The following is a 22,330-nucleotide window of genomic DNA, read 5'->3' as shown; positions in this document are numbered from 1 at the left end:
TTACATCCTTCTGTATGTGCAAATCTAGATAAAAAAAAATATATAGGTATTTAGTTTACTATATGAAATACCACTGTAAAGGACAAAACACACTAGAGATGGGTGTAGAAAGGCAGATTCAATGTGTCAACTGATGATTTACTGATTAATCGCAATGAGAGTGATGGTCTCTAGGAATTGGGAAGAGTCATGTCAGTATTAGGGTTAACAATATTCTGTAGTAAGAACCATCCTCTCTGTGTGTCTGTCTGTGTGAGAGTTCAGACTGTGTGTGTGTGCACGTACATAGGCTTACGGTTGCAAAACAACAGGCTAGGTATTGCTCTGCTTCAGCCGTTATGGGCAGTCTAGCTGTGCGCCTGGTTCCTCTCTAGGTTTCTTCCTAGGTTCCAACCTTTCTAGGGAGTTTTTCCTAGACACCGTGCTTCTGCATTGCTTGCTGTTAGGGCTTTAGGCTGGGTTTCTGTACAGCACTATATGACATCGGCAAATGTAAAAAGGACTTTATAAATACATTTGATTGTGGATGAGAAGAATGTGCTTTTTGTTTCCTTAAATGCTCTTGCATCAACAACCTTTGACATGTTTGAGTCCTTTATGATGTAATGTGATTTGTGGATTCAAATAAATTATTTTAAAGTGTGTGTGTGTATATAGATGTACTTGTATGTTCACATGTGTGCATTTGTGCTCGTCTGTTTGTTTGGGCCTTCATTTGTCCCCATCTATCCCTCCTCTCTAAATGTGTGTGTGTGACACAAACCTTGGGCGTGCCATATTTGCCATGGATTGATTTCCTCCAGACTACCTCTCAGAGCCCTCCCCTGGTGGGACTTGGTGAACGCGCTGACCAATAGTTACACACGACTGGCCGATTTTGGCACTGGATTTAAAGGGAGTCCAATGGCAAGACGAGCACTTTAAAAGCACATGAAGCATGCACAGGGAGAGTCATGTCAGTATTGGGGTTAACAATATTCTGTACTAAGAACCATCATATCAAGCACACTTTAAATGCACAGTATATACACTGTACTGTAGTTTCGCAGACCCACCCCTTTAGAAATGGTGTCGGGTCATTGTTTTGCCTCTCCCTCCCCCAATCCCCCCCTCACTCCAACATAATTTGATCAACATATTTTCATAAGGAAGGGTGTGTCTGGTAAAAATATTGATGGTTAAACAATTGCCTCTCCAGCTTCTAACAGACCCTCGGCTCCTCTCCTACCACCTTTCATCCTGTCTCTAGATGCTTCCCGGTGGTTCAGGCTTGTTGTCGCCAAGTGCTTTTCCTACGAGCGTTTCCCAAAAAATGCACGTGACCCAGTTCAGTCGAGCCTTCATGGCGCATAAGACTTTCCTGTCTTTTTCTACTTTTTAGTTTTCTTTGCTCCTACTAGGAGCAAGGGAGCGCCTCTGCATGCCGGCGATGAATAATTGAACGTTTCATTTGCGACTGCGAGGGAGGAGAGGAGGACGATGAAGGGGGCAACGAGTGCATCAGAGGAAAGGAGGGGAAATGGAAGCCGAGGGATGGAGAGAGGAAGGAGGATTCACGCTGCGTCAGTACGGTGTCCTACACTCAGCCTCATTAGCTCCAGATTGAAGGTGTGGGGAGAAGGAAGGGGGAGAGGGGGACGGGGCGACTACTTTGTTTCTCAGAGAATCTCTCTGTGTGTGTGTACACGTACGTAGGCTTATCATATGTGGGCTTCAGATTGAAAAACAACTGGCTAGGTATTGCTCTGTTTCAGCCATTATGGGCAGCCTAGCTGTGTGGAGGTAAAGGTGCCTTTTGATTCCTTATGTGCTCTTGCATCAACGACCTTTGAAATGTTTGAGTCCTTTTCAGATGTGATTTGTGGATTCGAATAAAGTCTTTTAAAGTGTGTGTGTGTGTATCGATGTACTTGTATGTTCACATACTTGTGCAATGTGCTCGTCTGTTTGTTTGGTCCTTCATTTGTCCCCATCTATCCCTCCCCTCTAAATGTGAGTGTGACACAAACCTTGGGCGTGCCATATTTGCCATCGATTGATTTCCTCCAGACTACCTCTCAGAGCCCTCCCCTGGTGGGACTTGGTGAACGCGCTGACCAATAGTTACACACGACTGGCCGATTTTTAGCACTGGATTTAAAGGGAGTCCAATGGCAAGACGAGCATTTTTAAAAGCACATGAACAATGCACAGCAGACTGTGCTTACTCTGAAGAACAGCAATAGCATGGTCTACTCTGTAGTTGCTGTAGGACTGTTGTTATAGCATCACATGGTAGAGACTAGGGGACTAGGCCCATAGGAAGGTGAAAACCAGTGTCCATTGAACTGAGGTCTCGTGTGAACTCAAATGGCGAAGCCAAAATCCCCTCAAAATAAAGCCGTACCCATTCCTATGCTCCATTTAGAAGAAGGAACAACATTGTTGTCTGTACTGGTATTTCCTCCTAGATCTGCACTTCCTCATTATCAGTGGGCGGTTTTGTGTTGGAGCTATTGTTTGAATCGTTTTCTTGGCAAGCCATGGTTCTCTGTCGGAAAACCCTCTCATTGGACTATTGAATCCTCCCTCATTGGCTAGTGTACTGTAGTCCTCTGGTGCTTCTGGCTACTTTAAACTGCAAACCTGACCGTATCTTCACTGGAAATGCCAACTAGACGGTTTTGATTTGGAAGCTGGACAACTGTGTGTCATCGTCTATGTTGTCATAACTTGACAGCGAGCTGAACTGTTTAGGGTCAGTGTGAGTTTACTGTAGCATGCCGTCTGTGTTTTCACTTGGGTGTGGGCGGGTTTGGATATGTGATTCAAGTGTTCAATTCTCTCGTTCTCTTTCACAGCCCGGATGACGTTGGAAGCTGCTGGTTTATTCTACTGTCCGGGTCCGTCTTCATCAAGGAGTCCATGTTCCTGCCAAGAAGCAGGTACGAACGACAGCAAGTTGATACCCTGTAATCAAATTGTCCACCATTTTGTAATCATGTTTTTGACCCGAGGGTGTCTTATATTTGCCTGACGACGTATCCTGAATTTAATTTGGCTGCTCTATCGATCACTCCATACATCAGTGAACCTGCTATCCTAGAAGTTGTCTGTGCTGATGTCAACATTTTTGGGACCAGACACAATGGTTTGAATGTGTTCGCATTCGAGAAGTCGCCGGAAAGGAAGCAAATCCAGACTTATTTTGGAGAAGATACAGTTGAAGTCGGAAGTTTACATACACTTAGGTTGGAGTCATTAAAACTTGTTTTTCAACCACTCCACAAATTTCTTGTTAACAAACTATAGTTTTGGCAAGTCGGTTAGGACATCTACTTTGTGCATGACACAAGTCATTTTTCCAACAATTGTTTACAGACAGATTATTCCACTTCTAATTCACTGTATCACAATTTCAGTGGGTCAGAAGTTTACATACACTAAGTTGACTGTGCCTTTAAACAGCTTGGAAAATTCCAGAAAATGATGTCATGGCTTTAGAAGCTTCTGATAGGCTATTTGACATCATTTGAGTCAATTGGAGGTGTAACTGTGGATGTATTTCAAGGCCTACCTTCAACCTCAGTGCCTCTTTGCTTGACATCATCGGGAAATCAGCCAAGAACTCAGAAAAAAATTGTGGACCTCCACAAGTCTGGTTCATCCTTGGGAGCAATTTCCAAACGCCTGAAGGTCCCAAGTTCATCTATACAAACAATAGTACGCAAGTATAAGCACCATGGGACCACGCAGCCGTCATACCGCTCAAGAAGGAGTCGCGTTCTGTCTCCTAGAGATGAACGTACTTTGGTTCGAAAAGTGCAAATCAATCCCAGAGCAACAGCAAAGGACCTTGTGAAGATGCTGGAGGAAACGGGTACAAAAGTATCTATATCCACAGTAAATCGAGTCCTATATCGACATAACCTGAAATGCCGCTCAGCAAGGAAGAACCCACTGCTCCAAAACCTCTATAAAAAAGCCCGACTATGGCTTGCAACTGCACATGGGGATAATGATCGAACTTTTTGGAGAAATGTCCTCTGATCTGATGAAGCAAAAATAGAACTGTTTGGCCATAATGACCATTATGTTTGGAGGGAAAAGGGGGATGCTTGCAAGCCGAGGAACACCATCCCAACCGTGAAGCACGAAGGTGGCAGCATCATGTTGTGGGGTTGCTTTGCTGCAGGAGGGACTGGTGCACTTCACAAAATAGATGTCATCATGAGGTAGGAAAATTATGTGGATATATTGAAGCAACATCTCAAGACATCAGTCAGGAAGTTAAAATTTGGTCGCAAATGGGTCTTCCAAATGGACAATAACCCCAAGCATACTTCCAAAGTTCTGGCAAAATGGCTCAAGGACAACAAAGTCAAGGTATTGGAGTGGCCATCACAAAGCCCTGACCTCAATCCTATAGAAAATTTGTGGGCAAAACTGAAGAAGCGTGTGCGAGCAAGGAGGCTTACCAACCTGACTCAGTTACATCAGCTCTGTCGGGAGGAATGGGCCAGAATTCACCCAACTTATTGTGGGAAGCTTGTGGAAGGCTACCCGAAACATTTGACCCAAGTTCAACATTTGAAAGGCAATGCTACCCAATCCACTCAATTAGTCTGTAAACTTCTGATTTCAGCTTTTATTTCTTTCATCACATTCCCAGTTGGTCAATCATTCTCTCTACTATTATTCTGACATTTCACACTCTTAAAATAAAGTGGTGATCCTAACTGACCTAAGACAGGGAATTTTTACTAGGATTAAATGTCAGGAATTGTGAAACTGAGTTTAAATGTATTTGGCTAAGGTGTATGTAAACTTCCGACTTCAACTGTATGTTAGTGGGTGTGACATTTTAGCTGGCGCAATGTGGATGAGTAGCCAGGCAAGTCTTATATTGGAGTAGGGCTATATGTGCAAGACTATAGGTGCAGACAAGTGAATAAAATGATGGTCAACACCTGAAATGTTCGTCCCCCGACTGAAATGTTGATCTGATCCAGTCTTTCACATGGCATTCACTTTCCTGACCTGTGGGCTTCTTGAAACAACGCTCCTCTATGTAACAGACTGGCAATACAAGGCGTATACAACAGTGACTTTAGAAGCTTAGCACTAATTATTCTCCCGGACCTCAGGGTCCAGTATCAGTCATACAACACTCATAGTGGAGCAACGCTTCCACAGAATGGGACAACGTAGGCCTATTGGGAAAAGTGTAAGGACTCAGACGGCGACTCCGCCTTTTTCCGTTTTTCAAGGTGAAAGTGTGCGAAGGATTTGAGGATATTGGCAGATTACACTTTAATGCTTGAGAGGCAACCACTAGAGAGAAGGGGTCTGAACATGTTTACTAAGCGAATGTTTCAGGCACCATGCAGAGATGCACTTAGTCATGCAGGAGGAGCTATATGGGTTGAATATTAGCCCACTTGTTTTCGGAAGTATGCTTTTTCATCCCAATCTTTACAAAACATGCAGTGAAAGACACTATATGTACATCTTGGGTACGTCTTGGAATTACTAGTGTATGTGTGCACTTTAATAATTTGTGAGTCATGTGTTTTGCTTGGTCAGTATGCATTGCGTGCACGCAACTCTCAAATATACAGACCCACAAACTCTCCATAACAGCCAACCAACATATGGCTCTCGTCCAAAGCAAGATTGACTGACACGTTTTTGATGACCCACAATAGAAATTATTCCGCTCATCAATCTGATTGTAGGTCGCAAGAGGTCATGGCACGATAAGTCATCACCACAGTTACCATGTGACCTTACACGCCTTCATAGGCCAGGAACCAGCCAATCAGCGTTCGGGTACTGCATCAAGCCAGTCCATTAACATGGTACCGGCGAGGGCGACGGTATTGGTTGTGACACGATGAACTTGAATAGACCCCCGATGGGAGTTCCTGGAGCTTTTAAAGACTAGGTGGAGTGGGCCCCACTAGGGCTGTGGCGGTTGTCCTGATATTAGGTCCTGATTTGTCTATGCCATATGGCTGTGGGCTACACTAGTTCATTTAGCAGACAAGATTTGCGTAGAATTCCGTGGCGTTTTATGTGAAGAATACAATTGAACAAAGCTGAATAAAATAGAATGGATATTGCGCCTTCTTCTGTTGAGTGGTTAAACAAGAAAATAGGTACTCCTATCTGCTTAATTTTGTTATTAATGTAACTTTAGCTGACGCAAAAGATCAGAACGTATAGCTTAAAATGTTGATCAAATATTCAGCCATTTTTTCACATAGCCGCTGAAATGCGCACACGGCAGTAGGCTTTAAGCGCAAATGTTCCCTTAGCGGGATAACACCACTATCAATCAAAAGTGACCACCAATGCAAATATGCATGTAAAGCTTTTATTATGGTGAAAATGATCTTCACCAAACTTGAAACTCACGCATTGCATACCAGTTATGGTATGCCAGTTACGCTCCCCTCCCGTTGTAAAGCGGATACATGTGCTTAATTTTAAGAAGTTATTTGGCCACTTTAGTTGTGATACAAACCTTATCAAAACATACAGGCCTATGGGCTTGGCTACATGAGGTGTGCGTGACTATGATTAGAAAAAGTCACAAAAAAAGGCATTGTTTCTTGCCTTTTAAAGTGGGTGTCATTCACAAGTGATAATATATAATTCACAAGTGATAGGCTAATATTGTCACCCATCAGACTATTCTTGATTTAATCTTGTCTTTACATATACTAAATAATGTATGTGTGAAATGAGTTTGATTTAGAATGGACCATTATCATGCACCTGTATCGAAACAGGGGCAGGGGGGAAAATACATGTCATCTCTGCACTTAAATAGTGAATGGAGGACGCTTTTCCTGTGGTCCATTTTCATGCCAGCCAGGTAGTCTATACTCCTGTTGTAAAGATAAGATTATTAAAGATAAGACCATCTACTGCATCTGCCATGCCGTTCTGTACCACCACTCATTCATATATCTTTATGTACATATTCTTTATCCCTTTACACTTGTGTGTGTGTGTAAGGTAGTAGTTGTGGAATTGTTAGGTTAGATTACTTGTTGGTTATTCTGCATTGTCGGAACTAGAAGCACAAGCATTTCGCTACACTCGCATTAACATCTGCTAACCATGTGTATGTGACTAATAAAATTTGATTTGATTTGATGATTTGATAAGCAATGTGCTTAATATTAGGAAAGTTGAGAAATAAATATAGTAGGCCTAGCCTATAGGATCCTTCTCTTTCTAAGAGGCCATCACTCTGTTTTCTCGCGCAATTTTATAGCCTGTAGAAATATTGCGCAACATGAGCTCATGGGCTGTCATGAAGTGTTTTGATTCGATTTTCGATTACATTGGCATCGATGTCAGAGTGATTAGAGGGACAATAGAGTGCTGAGTACCAGGCAGTTAGCAAGTTTGGTAGGCTACTAATGACCATCAGCAGCAGCAGAGCTTGGAGAAGCCTAATAACCGTGACTAAACGGCCACGTGGAACTTGACTGCCTTCATGACTCATGACCACCGGTGTGGCGGTAATACAGTCCACCGCAACAGCCCTAGGCCCCACTCTTCATTTCAACACCACCAGGCATGTTGGAAGAAGCTGATATGCCTTCAGTCTCTCTTGTTCTCTCAATCTGGGTCTCTCGCTCTTGCTCTCACACTTACTCGCTCTATCCAGTTTCCCCTCTCACTCAATCGCTCACTCTCATTCACGCTCTCCTCTCATTTACACCTTCATTCTCTCTTACTCTTTCATGTTCTCTTGCTTTATCGCTCACTCTCATTTACACCTTCCTCTCATTTACACCTTCATTCTCTCTTACTCTTTCATGTTGTCTCGCTTTATCTCTCTCTCTTTCTGTGTCTCTCTCTCTCTCTCTCTCTCTCTCTCTCTCTCTCTCTCTCTCTCTCTCTCTCTCTCTGTCTGTCTGTCTGTCTGTCTGTCTGTCTGTGTCTCTCCCTTTCTCTGGCTGTGTCTCTCTCCCTCTCTCTGTGTCTGTCTCGCTCGCTCGCTCTCTCTCTCTCGCTCTCTCTCTCTCAGAAGGAAGGATGACTCAGACAGTCATTAAATGAAGAATCACAAGAGCAGTCTGCCCTATCTAAATGAGGGTCTACGTGAAATTAAAGACAAAGAATAATTTGTTTGGGTATAAATAGTATGTTCTAAATGTTTTGGCTGGCATACATTTCGACACGTGCAAATGTCAAAAGCGTCACAATCTTTTTCTGTTTTAGAAAAAGTAAAGGTTGAGTAATGTTGACTTGTACAAGCGCTGGGGGTTTTATGTTTCCCTGATGCCCACTCCACTTCCGTCCAAACCTTGAATCTCTTGCTAAATCGCTCATTTAATATTTGTAGCCTTTCATTTCTTTTAGGAGGTAACGGTTTGAGCATCTCCATTTAGGATTAACTTTGTGTATCTTGATTAACATAACACAGTTTGCCAGCAGAGCTAGAAATGGTTAATGGATGCAGTGCCCTATATTAACCCTTTATGGATCACATTTCCCCTTCGATTTGTCGTCACTTCCCCATATTATCACCTGAACTTAGCAAACCACCCACACTTTGTTTGATAGGAATGTAAACCTTATCGTGTGTAACTGACTCCTGCCCACAAGGCTCTGGTCAAATATAGTGTACTCAATAGGGAAAAGGGTGCCATTTGGGACACAACCCTTTACTCACTGTAACCGGAGTCATTTCCTATTGAGAACCGGTCGCGCCTTTGTCCGATGAACTTCTGTAAAGCCTCTGAAAGACATACAATGACAAGTCTGTGACAGAAGAACGGACTTGGCACATTCATCCAGTTTTGCTGTTGTAAGAGTTGCATAATAACTTGACCATTGGAACAATTTTTACATTTTTAAATTGTTACTCACTAAGGCAATGTTGTTGCCCAACCCTTGTTTTGAGGTACTTTTATACAGTATATATAGTGTATGTGGACGCCTTCAAATTAGTGGGTTCGGCTATTTCAGCCCTACCCGTTGCTGACAGGTGTATAAAATTGCACACAGCCATGCAATCTCCATTGACAAACATTGGCAGTAGAATGGCCTTACTGAAGTGCTCCGTGACTTTCAACATGGCACTGTCATAGGATGCCACCTTTCCAGTTCATCAAATTTATGCACTGCTGGAGCTGCCCCGGTCAACTGTATGTGCTGTTATTGTGAAGTGGAAATGTCTAGGAGCAACAACGGCTCAGCCGCGATGTGGTAGGCCACCACATGCTCACAGAACAGGACCACCGAGTGCGGACTGTCCTCAGTTGCAACACTCACCACCGAAATCCAAACTGCCTCTGGGAACAACGTCAGAACAAAAAAAAAATGGCGGGATTTTCATGAAATGTGTTTCCATGGCCAAGCAGCCGCTCACAAGCCTAAGATCACCATGCACAATGCCAAGCGTCTACTGGAGTGGTGTAAAGCTCGCTGCCATTGGATTCTGGAGCAGTGGAAACGTGTTCTCTGGAGTGATGAATCACACTTCATCATCTGGCAGTCCGAAGGATGAATCTGGGTTTGGGGGATGCCAGGAGAACGCTACCTGCCCCAATGCATAGTGCCAACTGTAAAGTTTGGAGGAGGAATAATTCTCTGGGGCTATTTTTCATGTTTTGGGCTAGGCCCCTTAGTTCCAGTGAAGGCAAATCTTAATGCTACAGCATACAATGACATTCTAGCTGATTCTGTGCTTCCAACTTTGTGGCAACAGTTTGTGGAAAGTCCTTTCCTGTTTCAGCATGACAATGCCCCCGTGCACAAAGTGAGGTCCATACAGAAATAATTTGTCGATCGGTGTGGAAGAACTTGACTGGCCTGCACAGAGCCCTGACCTCAACCCCATTGAACACTTTTGGGATGAATTGGAACGCCGACTGTGAGCCAGGCCTAATCACATTCTCTTGTGGCTGAATGAAAGCAAGTCCCCGCAGCAATGTTCCATCATCTAGTGGAAAGCCTTCCCAGGAGAGTGGAGGCTGTCATAGCAGCGAAAGGGTGGGCCAGTTCCATATTAATGCCCATCATTTTGGAATGAGATGTTCGAGCAGGTGTCCACATACTTTTGGCAATGTAGTGTACTTAATTTGCTATTTGTCACCACACAACCTGCATTACTATTAGCAAGCTTGTTGATTTCAACCAGTGAATCAAAACCTGATTGTGGGTTAAACACTTGGTTAAGACAAAAACCAGGACCAAAACAGTGCTGTATTGCACAATACACTCGTAGGGTTCATGTGAACGGTCTGCAGGGTGTGGGGGGAGCAAGGGTCACCATCTAACTTTCACTCCCACCACCCCACGCCTGGCCAAACTCCTGGTTTGTCTGCTCCCAGCCCTGCAGGAAGTGAGCCGTGCTCTGGTAGGTTGTAGCTGAAATGAAGTGAGCTGTGCTCTGGAATGTTGGCTGTCCGCACAGCGTAGCCAGAAAGAGGCAGAGACAGAAGCTTCCACACACACCCTCTGACACACTCACTCAAACACCAGCACGAGGGTGCGACTGCAAGCGGAGCGAAATGCTGGGATTGATCAGAACTTCCTGAACTGGATATAGCTACACTTCTAGGACTAGTTCTAGGCTGAGGAAGGATTTTGAGAAAGTGGATATTCTACCAAGTGTCAACCCTCTGACAAGTTTACAACCAAGGGGTAAGTATCCATTGAGCTTTTCTTAAGCACTGGTTGTGAATCTGTGAAAGCATGTTTTCCCCAGGAGTAACAGCGTATGGTAGCACAGTAGAAAGGTGGTAGATGAAATGTTGACTTCTCCAGCAAGGGAACTGGTAGCTATAAAACATTTGAGTATATGAAAGACGTCAGGAATGCAAGGGATCTCTTTTAATGTTTATTTTGGTATGGTTAGCGAGCAAACTGTTCCGCCAGTTCAGCTCACAAGAGAGACTTGTTAGGTCGAGAAGGTTATACATCAGTTTGAAAACTTGGAGAGGGAAACTGACTAAATGTACCCTTATACCTTCAAGTATGTTTGGGAAATGTGTGTGTTGACTTGGCTGTAGGCATGATTTGATGTTTCTGTTCCTGAGGCACTCGACTGTATTTCGGCACCATTCAAGCATCGTCAAGTCATATTTCGGGAAGCGAAAGTCACAAGTCACTCGTGAATTCTTTGCTGGGATGTCAGCGGCTATTTCCAGTTCAGGACGTCTGTGTGCCCGAACATTATTTGTTTGTGTTGGAAGGGCAAAAAGTAATCTGACTCTTTTGATGCCCTCGAACCATCCAACTTTCTTTTTACCCGTTGGTTGGTTGGATTCTATAAACCATTCCTTTCCCGGTCGTGTTTTCAAAGGCGCTCCTTCTGCCCACCTCCTTTGGCTTCACCACCTCCAAGCACAAAAAGTGTTGTATATCCAGGGGTTTAATCTTTGTCTGGCTTATGGGCCATGGATGATTTTTTTTAAAGCCATTCCACCCTGGCTCTCAGCCCTCCCTGTCTCCTGGTTAAAGGGCTTAGCTGAGTGTGGAGACCCCATTGTAGGATCAGTTCACACAGTCCAGGGCAGGGGTTTTGATGTGGCCCAACCTGCCAGGGAGTCTCTGTGTAGCTTGGGGGCCACAGACGGGGGGCCGGCGATGTGTGTGTGGAATGGCATGGAATGACATTCCAGACGCCCAGGGTGTTGTGTAACGCGGGAATGCCAAATAGAGGCCGCCGGAGCGGGGGAGATGATGTCCGTCAACATGCCGGGAGAATTCCTACGCACCAAGGCTAATAAAGGGACTAGTAGTGCTCTGGCATGCAGGGAATGATAATGATAGCCAGAGCACAATGGAGTCCTATCTCATATTTACACTGCGTCAGTGTTTGAACAGACGCTTACAGTCAGTCACTTACAGCTAGACAGTCGGCTCACACACACGGGCCACATTCTAACATAGGAAACGTGTGTGTGTAAACCAAACGTTGTTAGCACTAACCTACTACAACTGAGACTGGAGTGCTTCTCAGTTTTCTAATAAAAAAAAAACCATTATCTTCTATGTAATCCTTGATTTTCACATAATGCTTAATCACATCCCGTCCTTTACATGTGACAAGTTATGAACCTGTGTCATGTCTTCACAGCTTATCGAATTCTTAACCTCCTATTGTTTCTATCTTCTTATTTACATTCCCGAAGAGCAAACACAGCATTGTTATGACTGGTCTGGCCAGGTGGGGAAAGTAGTAGCGGATTGACCCCTAAACAAGTCCCACATCCATAATCCATTCTTAGTATCTCATAGCATTTGCAGTGCGGAAAGAACGCTATGAAATGGCGTGTCAGAGTACTTATGGAAAGGGTAGGGCATGATTGAACACTCCATTTGGTGTTCTCCCATTATGGCGTAGTGTGTGTGTGTGGGGGCCACAGCTAATAGTGCATTAAGCTGTAGCTCAGTCAGTCACATGACCAGTGATGTCAAACAGTAATGATTGGCGTTAACCCCACACAGCTTAATAACACACTCAACATACAATAGCCCTGCACATAATTTCTCCTTTAGAACAAGTTTTAATATGCTTTTGTGACACATTCTTGTCACTCATCAAATGTAACCTTGAAATGCTAAATACTAGCATTTAGGATTAATGGGAACAAACAGGAATGTGAAAGGAACATTGAGAGGGTCACACGCTTGGAAGAAAAAAACTTTGGCGTGGCAACTGCAGAACTGACAGAGAAGAAAATGGAGTGATGGAGGGAGGGAATACTAAATCTCAGTCAGGTGAAGGCTAGCGAGGCACATGGCTTGAGAAAGAGAGCGAGAGGGCTGGGTAGGGGGAGGTGTAGGCCTATTTCCCTGAGGGGTGCGCACCGATAGACTGCAAGCCAGACGAAGGCCGCCCGGCAACATGTCGCCATGGGCCGAGGTCTCTAAAACATTTGAGAAATGCCTGGCCCGAGGTCCTTACCTGTCAGACCTGACTGTGTTGCTGGGGGCTATGATGGATGGGCGTACTGGCCTTGATGCAGTTAGCCGCTGCACTAAACGATTTATAAGGATTGAGAGACTATGGGTGTAATGGTGAATAGTTAGCCCAGCTCTTGATCTCAAAACACCCTAATGACAGAATTAATGGAGTTATGAGTTTTAATTAATGGACCATAAATTAATTGAATGGGTGGTAATTCTTTGGTCATTATTTTGTACCTAATTGACAGGTATCTGTTATTAGAGTGTAACATGCACCATTGCATAATCCAGGTTGGTTTAAAGCAGAGGTTCCCAAAATTTCTTGGCTCATGACCCCATTTTGATATTTTTGAAAATTCTCGCGACCCATAACCATGTGGGGGAAAAAGTATCTAAATAACAGCCAATGTTAACTTTTTTTTTTGGCGCTATGGCAGTCATTTGAAAAACATTGTTTCTGACTGTCTTCCCAACTCACCATCACATAATTTTAATGTGGGGCTATGACAGTCAATTGCAAATGAGTCTGGCGTATAATATCTAATGAGATGGGTGTACTTGACGCATGTCGCATCGGAGTTTCTCAAAGTCAGGGGGTGTGGTCGGCAGTGAGCACCTCATCTCTGCTATCACATTCAACCTGAATCGATATTTCGTTTTATTGCAGACGAGAACACTGAATCCAGCTTCACACAGTTATGAGCTGTCGAAAGGGTGCCGTGAGTTTTATGGTGCTTTCACTACAACTGGGAACTCAGGAAAAATACGATGTCAAATTATGACGTCCGTGATCTTCAGGTCCGGAAAGTCGGAGCTCGAGAAAGGCCTGAGTTCCCGAGTTGAATGACCTTTCAAAACTATTTTTCACAGTCAGTTATTATATTTTTTTTAGTACCCAGTTGTCTTGAACGCACTGAAGTTGGAAGTCTGAGATTTCCGAGTTCCCAGTTGTCTTGAACGTGGCACTAATGCTCAGAGGGAGACGGCAGGATATTCCCTTTGAGTCAGAAACCGTAACTCCTCCATAGTGACCCATGAATGAGAGTTGTTAAGTCAGAGTTTTGTCTTGATTGCTCGCAATAGCATGAATTCTTTATTTACCAGGGTTATCGGACAAAGGTATTGTGAGTTTCTGTGCCTCTGCCTCCCCACACATTTTCACTGTATCAATTGCGGCCGGTAATATCAAAGTCTGCAATAGTGTGTGGTTTCATAGAGTAGTGGGCGTAGCCATTCAATGTGGGAATGATTCAAGTGCAATGGTCAAGTCCAGGCCTTCCCCATGATCTGAGGGCGCTCTCTGGTTTAATTTTCTTTTAGATTTTCATCATTTTCATTTTTAGATTAAGGTAAACCACATTACGATGATTTTGAGATACAAAGACTATCATTTATTGATATATATATTACACACACACACACAGTACCAGTCAAAAGTTTGGGCACACCTACTAAGGGTTTTTATTTTTTACTTTTTTCTACATTTTAGAATAGTAGTGAAGCCCTCAAAACTATGAAATACATATGGAATCATGTAGTTAACAAAAGAGTGTTAAACAAATCAAAATATATTTTAGATTCTTCAAAGTGGCCACCCTTTGCCTTGACAGCTTTGCCTACTCTTTGCTTTGTCTCATTATTCTACAATGTAGAAAATAGTACAAATATAAACTGGTACTGTGTTTGTGTGTTGTATGTATATATTTTTGGGGGGGCGATTTTGGAAGTTCTTCCATAACCCCTAGTTTGGGAGCCGCTGGATTAAGGATAGGCTGCCATCAGTAGAAGGTTTTGTAAATATGATGCCGTTTGCAACACAACTTGGTGGTGAAATGGCAAGAATAATGGCTTCTGCACAGCATATAAAAAATATATTCAAAACTGGTGGATGTTTCTCAGACCACTATTTGAACATTCTCTGTGACTAGAGTTTATGTTGAAGACATAATCACATCAGTTTGGGGGGTCACATCAACACACATTTTGGTGTTGGTCATTTTGTAAATATGGCACAAGGGAGCCCTTGACTCAAATGTGGGTCTGAATGCATCATACAACGCTTGCAGTTTTGAATCTTCATCCAGCCCCAAGTTTTCTTTTAGTTTTTTTTTCTAATTTACCCTACTCATGATTTCCATGGCTGCTGCCCCATTTCAAGACTTTTGGTTTTTCCACTTCAATATTCTACACCACTACTCACTGGAGAGCACATATACTGTACAGCCTGTGATGTCACCAAGTGGACTTTTCCACTTGTGGTGTATTTCTGTGGTGTATTTTTACTCTGAGGAACTTTAGAGTGAATCTTCGTCTGTCTGTTCCATCGTTGGAACAAGATTTCCAGATTGAATCCCAGTGATGCCAAGTGAACGGTATTAAAAGTGCCTTTTCCTGCCTTAAACTCTTCTTTCTTCTCTCTCTCCTTTGCTCCCCATCACCAGTTTTGGAAAGCGTTCTGCGGGGAGCCTGAGACGCGGATGCGAGTGCATCGTTCTGGAACCTTCCGAGATGATTGTGGTGAGTCCTGCCGCCATTGCCAACTTTACCACAGTGGCGTCACATCAGGCAACAGCACACCACACTCACTTCATACACTGATGTACTGGGACGGGTGGTTTACAGAAGATGCGGCTTAGGACTTATAGGGACATGGCTTAGCAATGACCTAGCATGTTTTGAGGACTTTTACACCCCACCTAATTTAGGTGCCTAGATTTTAGGTCTACTTAATGGCCTTTATTCTTTATTTATTGTGGACCAACAAGTAATGCTAGTGCTTCACTTGACATGCATACATTCAGCTATAGTACTTGCAGATGTTTTATTGTTCACTGCGAGCTCGAATACTTGGCTAAATGTAATGAATATAATAAAGTGCTTCAGTAATTTCCAGTCAGTGATATATAAGGCTACAGTCAGTGATAGAACGTTTGACCGTGTTTTATGGTGACATCAAATGTTGGCACAGACCTTATAAAAAGCAAAGTTGAAAACCAATCAGTCCAGCTTTACCAGGGTATAAAAGTAGCAACACAACACAATCTGCTGTCGAACAGGAGACCTTGGAGGTGTGCTATATCTTTTAAGATATATAAGCCCACTGTCATTTTCTCTCTCTGACGTGTGCGAGCACACACCACACATAATCACCCTCACACATAACCAATCACACACCACACAATTACACTCGCACGTAATCAATCACACACACATAATCAAGCGCGTACACAGACACACACATACTACAATTTGACACAGATTCTATCGCCTAAAAATTGCTCCGTTTTGAATAGAGCAATCATACCTAACCAGTTACGTCATGTTACTGTTAATCGCCAACTGTCCTAGAGTATGGCTGCCACACAGATCGTCTCTGTAATCATAGTGTCCTATGAGTGTCTCCAATAATAATTGTATAGATGGCACCTTTTTGTTAAATGTGGCTCCAACCGCTAAGCTTCAGCTTTTCTAATAGCCTTCTCTCCTCCTCTCTGTCCTACTGTTGATCATTACCACTTCCTGGCGTAGCCGCAGCTATTATGGGCGCAACAAGCAGCCTATAATTACTGGGAGAAGGGCTTCGCGGTGCTATGATACTAATACACCAGCAGCTCTCGCTCTTAAGCCCCCAGTCTCCAACACATACTACAAGCGATATACGCAAGATACTGAAACTGATGCACACGCAAACCAAAATCATACTCGCACACAGACACATGCGCTCAAACCGATACATACACACATATGCACAGTCAACACACACCCACACACACACTGAAACTGATTGACACACTCAAACCAAACTGATACGCACATCACATGCACTCTCGCTCCTCTCTCAAACACAACTCTCTCTCATCCGCCACAGCTCCCCTGCCGTTGCCATAGCAGCAGTTGGTACGGCAGAGAGAGAGGTAGAGAGATTTTATGTGTAATCCCAAAGGCTGAGTGCTGTGAAATGCGAAGCCGCAGTGAAGAAGCTTGTGAGGGAGGAGAGTGTGCCAACTGTAAACGCCTTAAATGTGTCATTCTAGCACCAGGCCTATTTCATCAGGCTACTACACTTGACTGTTAAGTATTAAGTCGTTGAAATGCATTTTGTGAGCAGAGAAAAGATGTTGCTGCAATATTTTGCAGGCAGAACATGTAGTACGTGTATTTCTGTCTTCTGATGGCCGATGCCTTGTGACTCGCTTTCTCCTCAACCTCAAGTTGTACTCATAATTTGAGGCCAATTGTGACATTATCCCTTATTACGACAGTCATTTTGAGCCATTTCATGGGACTGTGACTCCCGAAGGTGATCGACGGCAGGAGCAGTGTGATCATAAGGGAGGGAGGGCAGCATCTGACTGAATGACTAAATCTGAATCACATCAGGGCAAGGGGCCGGTATGTCTCCCTTTCTCCATCTCTCCTTCCATCTCCCTCTGTTTGTCTCCCCTCTATCTTCTTTTCTTCCTCTCGCTCTCTCTCCATCCCTCTCTTGATCTCTTCCTCTATTTTATCCCTCTTCCTTTCACACGCTTGCCTTGCCAATTCATTATGTACCTCTCTCACACACCTCCCTCTCTCTCGTTCCCCCTCTCCTGGAGTTGTGATAGCTTCCTTTGATGTCGGAGGGGAGTGTTGAGGCCCAGCCCACACACGCTGCAATTTTTACGCAGTGAGAGGGGCGGGAAGAGGGGGAGGAGGAGGAGGGGGGGTTGAGGAAAATAAGACAGTCACTCCTTCCTTTCCTCCTACCCGATTTCCCCAGGTGGACTATATGGATGAAAATGAGGAGTACTTCCAGCGGCAAGCATCGCATAGACAGTCCCGCCGGAGGTTCCGCAAGATCAACCAGAAGGGCGAGCGGCAGACCATCATCGACACGGTGGACCCGTACCCCACCGGCAAGCCGCCCATAGCCAGGGGATATCATACGGTGAGTCACCATCTAGCTACCTGGCTCCTCCTGTTTAGTTAGTAACTAGGCTGTTTTGTGTTGCTGGACACTCGTGGTGTGAAAATGGAGTGTCCAGTTTGTGTAGTTTGAGTTTCTGTGTTGGCCTAACATACTCCTTACCTTGCCTCCACTTGTGTCGGCTAACATAGTCCTTGTCTAAGCTTGTTGGACGCTTACCTGTGTAGCCTACTAGTTTGTACCTTATACCCTGGTCTGTGTAGCCTACTAGTTAGTACCTTATACCCTGGTCTGTGTAGCCTACTAGTTAGTACCTTATACCCTGGTCTGTGTAGCCTACTAGTTAGTACCTTATACCCTGGTCTGTGTAGCCTACTAGTTAGTACCTTATACCCTGGTCTGTGTAGCCTACTAGTTAGTACTTTATACCCTGGTCTGTGTAGACTACTAGTGAATACCTTATACACTGGTCTGTGTAGCCTACTAGTTAGTACCTTATACCCTGGTCTGTGTAGCCTACTAGTTTGTACCTTATACCCTGGTCTGTGTAGCCTACTAGTGAATACCTTATACCCTGGTCTGTGTAGCCTACTAGTTTGTACCTTATACCCTGGTCTGTGTAGCCTACTAGTTAGTACCTTATACCCTGGTCTGTGTAGCCTACTAGTTAGTACCTTATACCCTGGTCTGTGTAGCCTACTAGTTAGTACCTTATACCCTGGTCTGTGTAGCCTACTAGTTAGTACCTTATACCCTGGTCTGTGTAGCCTACTAGTTAGTACCTTATACCCTGGTCTGTGTAGCCTACTAGTTAGTACCTTATACCCTGGTCTGTGTAGCCTACTAGTTAGTACCTTATACCCTGGTCTGTGTAGCCTACTAGTTAGTACCTTACATGTATACCCTGATCTGTGTGCACCCTTGTTTCTACTTTGCTGTGCTCTATAGTTACGTTGTTGTCAATGTACCGTGTTCGCTGTAGGCTTGCTGTGCCTTGTTTCACCATTATATTATTATTCTACCCTTCTGGGTACCTGTACTCAAAATGCATTGTTCATGCTGTGCACCCTTTTGCTATCCTCGCTGTAGGCTACCGTGTATACCTTTCTCTACTCGACTATTGTGCACCATTTGCTACAACCTCACTGTCTGACCTTAATAGACTATATATAGGTTATACCCTCCTGTGTCATCTTTGGGCCCTTTTTTCTAGAACTTGCATCTTTCCTTCACCCCATAACCCCTGTGTCCCCTATTGCTCCAGGCGGTGTCAGGGTGGTTGTTATTCTACACCGTGTAGCTCGAGGAGTTCCATGTAGTTGAAGGGAGAAGCTGTGTTGAGTCACCCACCAGGGGTTGATGTGGATGGTAATTGTAGAGCCAGCTGGTTTCTCCAGCGAAATCAGCAGGAGCATGACTGGAAAGGAGGGAAGAGGAGAGTGAAGAGAACAGTCTGTGTGGAAGAGAGAACAGGGGTCCTTTTCATCATGTAGTCCCAAAGCTGTGCCTATCTTTATGCAAACCCCTCCCCCCCAAATATTCTAAAAAGGCAGCATGTGTGGAGATGGAGAGTCTCTCTTATTTTCCAATGGAGCACACCACAGTCCACTGAGGTGGCCACAGCAGTGCCCGAGATGGGTCCTAAAGTGTGTTCCGTTCATGGGAACCCATGTTCACTATAATGAAGGGTTCACTAATGAAGTATACAGTACAATCACGTGAACACACCCCATATTGCTATTCATGGGAACCCATGTTCACTCATGATGTGAACACACCCCATGCCCCATGTTATTTTTCATGAGCCCCAGTTCTGCCCTATTTCAACCCATTCCTCCTATTTCTGCAATTCCGAAGGGAGGATGGTGTCAACGAGAGTACCCCGGCTCTTTTGGAACACATTGGAATAATCTGGGTTTGCCGTACAAAGCGGAAACGCGCCGGACGTCATCCACCCCCCAACACCGCCCCCTAATTTTAGACTGGCTTTGGTTTTTACATAAAAGGATACCCTGAACTTTCTCATGGCCTGACGACGCCTGTCACAAAATTCTAGTTCTCCGCAGAGGCCCTGTGGGAAGAATAAGTGGGGTGCCATGGTAACAAGTAGTCCCAAGTGGAGTGGAGTGCACTTGAAGTACAGCAGTGCGTAGAGGGAATAACTTCAGTTGAGACTATACTGCTGAGCGCATAGGGGGAAAGCTTGGATGGGCTTGGATGTTAAGATGACATGTAGCACGCTAATCTCCCGCATTTGGAATGCCAGGCTGCGCCGGGATTTTCCTTCTCAAAACCCTAAGGCGCATTTAGAGGTGAAAAATGCGCCAGGGAGATACTTTTGGCAGAGGAATAGAGAGAGCAGTGTAACATGCCAAAAGCTTGGGTTTGTCTTCGTAACTCAAATGTACGTCCCTTTAAATCTCACTTGGTAGACATTCGGAATAGGTGTTTTGCATGGACATTGGTCTTGTGTATTGTAAGAACATTTTGTGGTGATATCCCATTTACAGCAAGGGGTCTTTCATTCAAGGTATCGATCTACCTATGATGACACCGATCCAAATATATCTCCTCTGTCTCTACTTTCACATTTTTTTCTCCAACAAAATATATATTGCCAATCATCTATGGTTGATAGGAACGTGCTTTATTGAAAACAATATACAGGACACTCGCTTTAAGTGTGGGCCTTCCTTCAGTGGGGTCCATCCCCATTGAAGGCCCTCTAAGCAAAGAGATGGTCCCCAAGCCTTTGTTCCCCCCACCGTAGACCTGAAGTGATGGGATGTGACCAACAGCTACTGTCTTAATAATTTATAACAGGTATACTGCCAATGGCATGCTAACCTAGCACTGGTGGTCTCCTTGGGACGTCTGGTTCTGTGTGTAGCCCAATGTCCTGGTCTTCCCCTGAAAAAGACACTCCCAAGGGTAAATACGTCATTAAATAATGGATAGTTGTCACTTGCCAGACATCCATTTTTACCTCAGAAAGCAAAAATGATCTGGTGCTTCACCAAATGAAAAGCCTAGAATAGCCCGGCTCTCACATGAGGCTAAGGCTAATAGCTTCAAAGGCAGAAAGCAAGCTACTGAAACAATAGCAATGCTAAAGGACACGTTCCAAATGAAAAATGCAGTTAAACAGACTTAAAAATGGACGTCAAGTCAGCCATTGTGGTTTAGACGATCTGTGAGCCCTGCAGCCGACGCGATCAGACATCTTAGAATGCATCACACACCACCCGCACGCGCTCAGACGAGGTCGGCCACACTGACTGAGCCCCTTCTTTCCTCAGAATGGGCTCCACCTATTCTGGCTGGCTCTTTTTATCCTTTTTCATCTTGTCCCTCTTTCTCTTGGTTTCTTTATTTCTTTCATGGTGTGGTAAAATTAATGTCCATTTAGAGTCTGTCAACAGTGTGGTTAGATCAGGGTTGCCTGGTCCAGTTAACATTTCCATAACAATGACCACTCAACCTGCCGAAAAGGCCTGAAAACGAGTAAAACATTTTTTTATTTTTTTTATTTGCCGCAGTAAGGGAGGAGTTTCCATATTTACACAATAAACCCCTTTTCCATAACATCAAGCCAATTAAGAAGGAATATCGACGTAACTTGTAATGACGTTAGTAGCGTTTATCAAAATATTATGATGTCACCATAATAAAGGAATTTGAGTATGTCAACAAACAAAAAAACATATTAAACTCGCCAGATCATTTTCCATCAATGGATGTCGGTTTAACTCTTTTGACTGCTATGATTAAGCAATAAGGCGCGAGGGGTTATGGTATATGGGCAATATACCATGGCTAAGGGCTGTTGTTCTTAAGCATGACACAATGCGGAGTGTCTAAATACAGCCGTTAGCCGTTGCTATTATAAGATGGTTAGAAACGTTATTAGAACATCAAAAATAAATGTTTTGTCATACCCCTGGTATATGGTCTGTAATTCCACAGCTTTCAGCCAGTCCGCATTTGGGGCTCAACCCCAGTTTATAATTAAGCAATAAGGACCGAGGAGGGGTATGTGGCTGTTCTTATGCACGACGGAACAGGGGGGTGCCTGGATACAGCCCTTAGAGGTGGTATATTGGCCATATGCCACAAACCCCAGAGGTGCCTTATTGCTATTATAAACTGGTTACAAATGTAATTAGAACAGTAAAAATACTTTAATATCCGTAGTATACAGTCTTATATACCAACCACCCAGTTTATAATAAAAAATATAACTTTTTGGCAGAATTACCATGATTCCATGTGCTACCTGCACTAGCAACACTCAAAGCTCAGTAACATATTTCAACCCAAAATCTGCATTCAGGGCTCAAACCACATAGTTTATAATTGTAAATAAATCCCTTTTGCAATAGGAACAATAGAAAAATCCAACAGGAGAGTTTGAGTGATGAAAGTTGGACAGAGGATCTCAATCTGTGTGCAAGAAACACTTGGACAAACTTTTTTTTTAAAACAAATGTTAGTCTATTT

The 22,330-nt window shown here is 43.9% G+C and overlaps 1 protein-coding gene across 18 annotated transcripts in view; it reads left to right on the top strand.

Moving 5' to 3' along the window:
- Positions 1-22,330, top strand: part of LOC139581110 (rap guanine nucleotide exchange factor 2-like) — a 125,758-nt gene that overhangs the window by 50,486 nt on the left and 52,942 nt on the right. For 16 of the 18 annotated variants that reach the window (XM_071410545.1, XM_071410537.1, XM_071410535.1 and 13 more), the window contains exons 4-6: positions 2,841-2,924; positions 15,366-15,441; positions 17,684-17,851. In XM_071410545.1, coding sequence (XP_071266646.1) covers positions 2,841-2,924; positions 15,366-15,441; positions 17,684-17,851 — 328 coding nt within the window. Of the gene's footprint in view, positions 1-2,588; positions 2,738-2,840; positions 2,925-10,467; positions 10,654-15,365; positions 15,442-17,683; positions 17,852-22,330 lie in introns of those variants that run through there. The other 2 variants (XM_071410547.1, XM_071410549.1) reach the window with 2 other exon arrangements.

Source organism: Salvelinus alpinus, chromosome 7 (genome assembly GCF_045679555.1).
Source record: "Salvelinus alpinus chromosome 7, SLU_Salpinus.1, whole genome shotgun sequence".
Classification (NCBI taxonomy): Eukaryota; Metazoa; Chordata; class Actinopteri; order Salmoniformes; family Salmonidae; genus Salvelinus; species Salvelinus alpinus.
The sequence above is the reverse complement of the archived record's forward strand: the minus strand, read 5'-3'. Positions and strand labels throughout refer to the sequence as shown.